Below are 9,309 nucleotides of genomic sequence, written 5' to 3'. Positions count from 1 at the left end.
ATTCTTTATACATTTATAATTACCTCTGTCATGAAAATTTTCCAATAATTTATATAATACAATTTCGAATCTCAAGGACATATTACATTTTCTAAAATGTTAAAAAGTCAAATGTACTTTTATAAATCTCAGACTTTGTTTGAGAATAATTTTTATTGTCTGACTTTTTAGTTTTTTTTTTTTCTTTTTTTTTACTATTTTAATCTGATTAAAAAAGTTTTGAGAAGAATTTTTGACCTTTTTTAATAGTTTTGTAAAAAAATAAATAAAATAATTATAATTTAAATGTAACATTTTATTTTATTAATTTTTATTATCTATTTTCTCTTTTAGTGAACTAAATTAATCTAAACCTGTGAGGCCTCAACGGTCTATTTGTAATTTTCATAATGTGATATTTTATTTTATTTTATTTATTTTTTAATCTATTCTGTCTTTTATACTGTGTTTGATTGGGAGATTTGAAGAGTGAAAGGGAAAAAGTGTGTGAAACTAGATGAAATGTAGATATATTTTATTTATATTTTACCTACCTTTTTTATTTTTCTTTTCAAATCTCTCCTCAAATCCCCCGACCAAACATAACATTAGTGAATTAAATTAGTTTCAGGCCTCGTTTGGCATGCGAGTATTTTAGCTTAAAAGTCAAGAAATTATTAAAAAAAAAAACAAAAAGCTTATAACCTATACTAAAAAGTCAAAGAATTCATTTTTCTCTATTTTTTGAACATCTTTTCGTAAAAAATTAAAAAGTCATTCAAAACATAACTAATTTTTCTTACCTTATATTTTAGCCAAAAAGTTACTAAAATAGCATATTCTCAAACGATGCCTCAATCTACTGCTCAAACAAGGCCTCAATGGTTTATTTGTAATTTTCAAAATATGACATTTTATTTTATTAATTTTTTAATTTATTTTGTCTTTTAATGAACAAAGAAGATATTTGAAATAATTTAAATAAATATACTTTTAATTTTTTATAAAAAAATATATAAAGAAATAACGTAATTTAGCCCTGGTTTGGTAAACATTTTGGACTAAATAATCACAAAATGACAAAAAAAAGCTACAAAATTATAAAATGCCAAAACACTTGAGTTGGGATGTAAAATTATCAAAGTGACCTATACACAAACAAAAAGTCAAAAAATCATCATTTCCAAATGGAGGATAATTTGGTCATTTCAATACAAAAAGCCAAAAAAATCAAATAAAAAAACTAAGGTGCCGTTTAGTAACACTTACGCTTTCAGTTTTCAATTTATATTTACAAAAATTTTAAAAACTCAAATAAAAACTTGTTTGGTAAATTTTTGATTTATAAATTAGTGGTCTCAGTTTATAAATTTAACCAAAAAATATAAATTCAAAAAATGTGTTTCCGTTTTGAGTTTTGAGTTTTTTTTTTTTTACCACCCAACACTAGCCACCACCCGCCACTATTTTCCACTACCATCTTCCGCCACCGCCACCCACCTCCCACCACCACCTGCCACCACCACCCACCTGTTACCTCCTCGCCACCACCACCCACTCCTTACCACCACCACCCACCATCCACCCACCCACCTGCCACCCACCACCCATTACCCATCTGCTACCTACTCTTCACCAACACCCACCCCTCACCACCACCACCACCATCCACCCACGCACTTGCCACCCACCCACCACCACCACCACCACCCACCCACCCACCCGCCACTGCCATCCATCCGCTCGCCACCACCCACCACCCGCTACCACCCACCTGCCACCACCACCAGCCACTTGCCACCATCACCGCCCACCACCACCACCACCCACCACCCACCCACCGCCACCACCACCACCACCCACCACCCACCCGCCACCACCATCTACCAACCCGTCACCGCTTTCCATCACCGTCTTCCGCCGCCACCAACCGCCACGTGCCACCACTTTCTACCACCACCACCCACCCACCTAATACTTGCCACAACTTTCCACTACCGTCTTCTGCCACCATTTTCCACCACCGTCTTCCGCCACCATTTTCCACCACTCGTCACCACCTACCACCCGTCACCACTTGCCATTTCTCACTTTTTTTATATTTTTAAAATTTTTTAAACATTTTGTCTAAACCAAACGTGTTTGTAGTTTATGTTTTTCTAAAAATAAACAAAAATTAGTTTATAAAATTTTTATAAATATAACTAAAAATATAAACGTTACCAAACATGCCCTAAATAAACAAAAAAAAAGTTTCAAACTAAAAATTCAAAAAAAAACTAAAAAAACGAACTAAAAAAATCATTGCCAGACCAACTCTTAAAAAAATAACAAGTAAAGCCAAATAGTCCCTAAATTAGACTCAACCTACTTACCGAATGAGGCCTCAATGGTCTATTTGTAATTTTCACGGGAAAAAAAACTTGGATCCGAATTGGGGAATACTACCAACGTATAAAGCTTCTCATCAAGGCGAACCGTGGACCTCCATTGCTAGTTCAATCACCAAACTTTCAACAATGGCGAACTTCTATCGTGTAAGTACCCCTCTCTCTCTCTCTCTCTCTCTCTCTCTCTCTCTCACTCTCTCTTCGATTCCAATTCCAGAAGCACAAACTCACTTGAATTTCCAACGAAGTTTTTCATTTGTATTTCTGATCTATAAATCTCAATTCAAATCTGATCTCATTTTTTTTTTTCTTCTCAAACCTTTAATCAAACACTTGGCGTATGCAATTTTAGTCGCCTGTTTGGATGCCTGGAAAAATGATTAGGTAAGGAAAAGAAATTACGATTTCGACATTGGATCTTGGATTTTTTAGTATTCGGGATACTATAAAACAACTTATTGAGCCTCATTCGAATTTTTTTACTACGTTGAGAACCTAGAAATCAAGATCGGTATTGTCGAATTTAGATTGTGTTACGAATTGTAAATGTGTGTACGCCTTTTTACTTAGATCTGTGTGATTTATGATTTGATCTTCACACGAGAGAATACTTTCGATGCATTTGCCAGGCAGATTAGTGAAAGAATGAATACATAAACACATATGTATATGTCTATGAGAATTACCTACATATATGCAATCACTGATATTATACATACGTGTATTTGTCTTTGAATGTGTTTGTTTATGCTCATAGTAATAATTTATGATTTTTCAGTGGAACTTGGGATTGAAAATTTCAATTTATTGTTAATTAGAAGAATAGGTGCATTCCGCCAGGCTACTAATGGTTGTATATATAGTGTAATAACATGGCGGTGATTGGTTTTTATAGGACACATGCCCTACTATAAAAAACATTCTTCTGCTGGATTCCGAAGGGAAACGTGTTGCAGTCAAATATTACTCTGATGATTGGCCAACAAATAGTGCAAAGTCAGCATTTGAAAAGTCCTTGTTTACCAAAACTCAAAAGACAAATGCTCGGTCAGAAGGTATCCTCAAAGTTTAAGATATTTACTTGTGTGTGGGTGCATATCCCACTTTTCTTGCAATTTCTCTTACATTAGCTATGTAGTGTTCTATTTTCTTAAATTACAGAGTTTGAGCAGAGTAGTGAAATTTTTTGCTTATTAGCTGTAAATTCTGTGTAATTAAGTTTTTAATGTAAATATCGCTTATACACGTCTTCTTTTGTATACGGGCTGTGCACCTCCTTGATCGCTTTGTTTAAAAATAATTTATTTATAAAATAAAAAATGTAAATGTTGAAGTGAGAATGTTAAAGCTATTTTTTCATCTTACTCACTAAACAAGTTTCCATCCTCTTCCATTTACATCATGCAAACTCAACCAAATTTGAGACCTTGTTTTTACATAGTTGAAACAAAATCTTTTCAGAGTTTAATTTCATGCATCATGATTCCAATGACCCATATTAGAGAGCCTACCCATTGCATTGTGTTCCAGAGGTGGTGTGCAGTTTATATGTCCCTATGTTATCAAAAAACGCTAGCGAATTTGTATTGGTACGCACGTTCCGAAATATGATACACTTTCATTCCAAAATGGTAAATTTAGTGATCCGAAGCGATTCCAAAAGTTTTTTCCAATATAGTTCCTTAAATGTTACCTTAGGAGACAAAAAATCAAATACGTGAATTAAAATCTGAAGTGAATTAAGTTTTGACAAGACAAAGACATCAAAAATGGATCATAATTTTAATAGAAATGATTTGTTACATGAAGAAAAAAAAAAATATTGGATACGTAACAACCAAACCAAACCAAACCAATTACTCTAGATGTCCCTTAAATTTTTAGGTGTAATATATATAAGTCTACTCCTATCGTACCACATACCACGTTTCTGTTCCCGTTGCCATTCCCGTTTCATGTACTAGAACGATCCACATTCTAGGTAACATAGGTATGTCCATCCTTTTTTTTTATGATGATTTAAGAGTTGACATACTTTGGCATCTGAGTTCCTTATTCTCTATCTGATAGATCATAGGTGGGGCAATTTACATTGGTCAAATTTGTTTGTTCAAAATGCTGTCTCAAGCGAAAGGAAATGAGAGGTGGCATGTGATAGTGTTTCAACTGTGCGTACAATTGCGTTTTATGTATATGAAATATTTCTAAATTATATTTTTGTAGACAAATTTTCACATTTTGTCTTATATTAATCAAAAGCACTAATGGAAAAGGTGTTGGTAGAGTCAGCCACTGTATATGATTTGTTGATCTCTGTGTATGGAAACAACATCAATTATATTCTGTTTCTCTTACTGTTGGAATGAGTGCATCATCTTTCAAAAAAATTCACTCTTTCTTTTTCATTTTTCTTAACAGTAATAGTGCTGCCCCATCTATTTGGGTTTCATATGTGATCATATAAAGTGTAAACAGTGTGTGTGTGTGTGTGTGTGTGTAAGATGATTTGCCTCTCGCTCCTTTTCAATCTCCTTCCTAAGATGAAGTGTCAAAATATTGTGCTAGAGTTCATAGAGATTATTACTTCAGAATTAATGTCTACTGATGTGTTTGAATATAACCATGTACAGCTGAGATAACAATGTTTGATAGCAATGTTGTTGTCTATAAGTTCATCCAAGACCTGCACTTCTTTGTAACTGGAGGTGATGAAGAAAATGAACTAATATTGGCCACGGCTCTTCAAGGTTTCGTTGATGCAGTTTCCCTTCTCCTCAGGTTTTGTTGACCATAACTTCAACCACAGTTCCTTAATTTTAATTTTGATAGTGTTCCAATTTAATGCTTCTTGCTATCTAATCTAATATGTTTATTTTATAGGAATAATGTTGAAAAAATGGAAGCACTAGAGAACTTAGATCTCATTCTTTTATGCCTTGACGAGATCGTTGATGGAGGGTAAGCAATCTACTTCTTGTATTGAGATTCTTCACATATATTGAGCCTTCGGTTTTTACATTAGGTACTCAAAGGCTGTTCTTTTTTCTTTTTTCTTTTCTTTTTTCCTAAATTAGAAAGTACTGTTGCACAATTTTGTTGCCACTTATGTGTTTGGTTGGTCTGAGATAAGCAATTGTTCTGTACATCCCCTCTTCACACTAGTGAAGGTCAAACTTCAAATTACAGCTTACCAATACCTCTATTGATTATGTCCATGGCTTGTAAGTTTATTTGCCTCAGTCTTAGGCCTCGTTTGGCAAGAGGCTATTTTAACCAATTAGTCAAAAAGTTACTAAATTAGCCAAAAAGCCAACAATCCATACCAAAAAGTCAAAGATTTTCTTTTCTCTCTACTTTTTGCACATCTTTTCGTAATTAGCCAAAAAGTCATCCCAAACATACAAGTTTTTTTTACCTACCTTTTTAGCCAAATAGCCAAAAAGTTACTAAATTAGCCTATTCCCAAACGAGGCCTTAGTGGTAGTTTCCATTGCAGAATTTGGGCTATAATTGTTTTGTGGGTAGTTTTGTTTATGGACATGTTTCTGTCTCCCATATTGTCTGCTTTATTTCTGCTAAATCGACCATTTTCTCCGTTACTTTTTGCATTCTTTGCATCAAACAGTTCTCAAGTTTTTCCCTTTTGTGCATTGAAGTTTTCAATGTTTCTACAATGGTGTGTGAAATTCTCTTTACTCTCTCTGTGAAGGCTTTTTAGCTGGAATCAAATAATGCCAATTATTCCTTGTAGATGATTTCTTTCCTACAGTTGCTCAACCATGCATAAACTAGCCTGGTTCCCACCTGCCTATTAATTTTTTGCGCTTCTTTTCTCAAAACACCAATAATTATCCTATGTTACATGGACTCGGCACTTTGGGGCGAAGTACCCGTGTCGACACGACACGGGTGCGGGTCTGGGATCTGTGTCGGATTCGCCTCTTCTCTCTCGGACACGGCTCTTTACAGACATCAAAAGAGAAACAACGAAGACATCGGTCGCCGACTTCAATCCCTCTGGTCGCTGCTTTGACAACTTCGACTTTTGCTCGATGCTCGATCTCCTTCTCTGTCTTCTCTCTCGTCTCTTGATCTCTCTTCCTCTCCTCTCGTCTCTCGATCTCGATCTCCCTCTTCCTCTCCCCTCTCAATCTCCCTCTATTCTCTCTCTTTCTCTCTCTCTCTCTCTCTTCTTCTTCTTTCTTCTCTTCTCTTTGTTTTATTTTCTCATCTATTTAATTACATTTAGATTAGTATATAATATAAATTACATTAATATAATGATATATAATATTGTTCATATCATATAATATTATTCATCCATTATTCATATTACATTTACATTAACATATAGTATAAATTACATTAATATAATAATATATAATATTATTCATATTATATAATATTATTCATCCAAAAAAAATTACATAATATAATGTATCATAAATAATATAATTTTTATGTCTAAAATAAAAATAACTTATTTTATCATATATAATATAATTTATTTTGTATCTAAAATAATTTTTATAATTTTTATTTGTTATTTATATAATATAACTCATCTTCATATAATAAATATATTTAAAAAACTATTAAACGTATCCCTGTACCCGTATCCAAATTTGGATACATATCCGTATTCTCAATTTTTAATTTTGAAGTGTCCGACCCCTAGATACGCACCGATACCCGTACCCGAGTCCGTGTAACATAGTAATTATCACTCTGCAAACTCATCTTTCTGATTTTTGTATGTCAGAATTGTTTTTGGTTAGCATTGGTCAATGGCAAAAAACTTTTTTGGGGAAGTACCTTGATGTTCCATCGCAACTCTGAATCCAAAACTGTTGCTATTACTAATATCTCTCATATTAAAGCGGGAAAAAGGGGGAATGTTTACCAAGTTTAGGTGTTCTAAACTTCTTTCCTCAATCTATGCATAACCTTCTAGAAATAGGAGTGTCACTCATTTCCCACCAATATTCACACATCATTTGTTTTTAATGGAGTCGAACTGGCTATGACATTAGATGGCCCTAGTTTTAGGCATGCAGCAGAAATGAAGAGTGCTGTTTTTTAAGTCTGCATTGTTGACCGTGGGAAGGACCTCTTCTGAAGTGCATTTGCAATAGTTAAAACTTTTTTTGAAGTCACAGCTATGTGTGGAGCTGCCATAACTGATGTCTAATAATCACAATAGATAAACTTCCTTGGCACCATCAAAATTCTGTAAATGCAATCTCCTGAAAAAGGATGGCCTGATGATGTCAGTTTTCTGTTTCAATGATCAAATCAGTTCACCAGAAGTCACAAATATAGGTTGCCAGAAAACCAGCTTGTGCTTTACTAAATTGATTCAGTGTTTTCTTTAATTTGGATACCATAAGATAGGATCTTTAACATCCTCTCCAAGTTTTCATCGTCTTTGATAAATTTATTTTTCAATATGCTGCTTTGTAACGTGCAATGCACTGAATTCTTTCTTTTATCCAAGAGGTTATTATGATCGAGCAAAGGTTCACGTTTTACTATATTTTTGGCAGGATGATCCTTGAAACAGATGGCAGTATTATTGCCGGAAAGGTGGCGACCCATAGCATGGATGATGGTGCACCTTTGGCTGAGCAGGTAAATCGAATCATCCTTCCCTTAACATAATTAATTACAACTTATACCAAAGGTTAGATCTATAGTCAATCTACCCCTCCCACCAGACCCCCATCAAATGGGGACTAAACTGGGTGTATTTTTTTTTAAAATGTTTTTCTATCTATTAGTTTTTGAACAATTTGAATGCTATACACACTGAAAGACAGTAGCATCTGTTAGGTGGGATACAACTTCAGGCTACTTTCATTTTTATTTTATTTTTTTAATATAATGGTAAGCTAAGTCAATCTGCTATTCGGTTTTAAAAAAAAAACATTAAATTATGCTTTCTTAACTTCCAAATTTAAATTCTTATTAAAGTTGATGGATGCGGCGTGGTTACCATATCTCATGCATTTATTTCAATCTTTGGAAAAAGAGTTTTGGGGTTTCGCGTACTAAAATGAAAAGGCTGGACTTTACTCAGCTTTTATCCCCTAGAAGCATTCCTCTCCCGATTATTTTGTTTTTAGTGAACCCATCCCCAACTTCTACATTTTTGAGTTCAGCTAATATTGTAACTAACGTTAATTCGTAGACCTGTTGTGAATTGTGATGTGTATGATCATTTGCTTCCAGATCAGACAATCTTAACCCTAACATGTATCTTTGACATCTGCAGACTATAAGTCAAGCTTTGGCCACAGCACGTGAACATTTGACCAGATCCCTTCTCAGATGAAGCTTCACAATGAATTTGCCTACCGTTATTTGATTATTTTTTATTCAATTGGTAAGACAACGGCTTAAATCACTTCCCTATTTGTTTCGTTGATGTTCTGACAACGAGCATCACTGTCTTTGACTTGTTATGATTTCCTGATTCTTCTTCCCAGTCAATAACAAATTTGTCGGGGTCTGAGACATAGTTTTTTTTCTCTTGCATTGCTGTAATATGATTTGATGAACAAGGACTTTTCTTAAGTGTGCAACTTACACCGTACATTTACGCTTTTCTGTTTACTGTCCTGTTTTATGTTTACATCTTCCATTTACACCTTTTGTGTTAGTTGCATATGGTGTGCAACCTTAAGGGGTTGCACACCATAACAGTACCCGATGAACAATGTTATGTTTTTATGAGGTGCACTTAGCTACCCTTTGACTGGAGTTTGAGGGAAAACAGAATGGAGAATACCCAATCAAAATTCGTCCAACATTTTGTACCGGAAAACATAGTTAATCATATCTATTCTATAAAAACTTTCTTTTAAATTTTTTGGTGTCTGTATCTTTTGAGTGCTGCTAAACCCATCAAAGTTCTTTCAACCCTAACCTTCTTTAGACC

At 34.1% G+C, this 9,309-nt stretch overlaps 1 protein-coding gene across 1 annotated transcript; it reads left to right on the top strand.

The window, feature by feature from the left end:
• The first annotated feature begins 2,332 nt into the window (after window positions 1-2,332).
• Window positions 2,333-8,984, top strand: LOC114309309 (coatomer subunit zeta-2). Its single transcript, XM_082908930.1, has 6 exons — window positions 2,333-2,516; window positions 3,265-3,424; window positions 5,000-5,147; window positions 5,250-5,327; window positions 7,916-8,000; window positions 8,644-8,984. The coding sequence occupies exons 1-6, from the start codon at window positions 2,358-2,360 to the stop codon at window positions 8,701-8,703; spliced, it is 690 nt and encodes a 229-aa protein (XP_082765056.1). The 5' UTR covers window positions 2,333-2,357; the 3' UTR covers window positions 8,704-8,984.
• The last annotated feature ends 325 nt before the right edge of the window (window positions 8,985-9,309 follow it).

This window comes from Camellia sinensis, chromosome 15 (assembly GCF_055761805.1).
Source record: "Camellia sinensis isolate YWXY chromosome 15, ASM5576180v1, whole genome shotgun sequence".
Taxonomy (NCBI): domain Eukaryota; kingdom Viridiplantae; phylum Streptophyta; class Magnoliopsida; order Ericales; family Theaceae; genus Camellia; species Camellia sinensis.
This window is presented reverse-complemented; position numbering and strand designations above follow the sequence as displayed.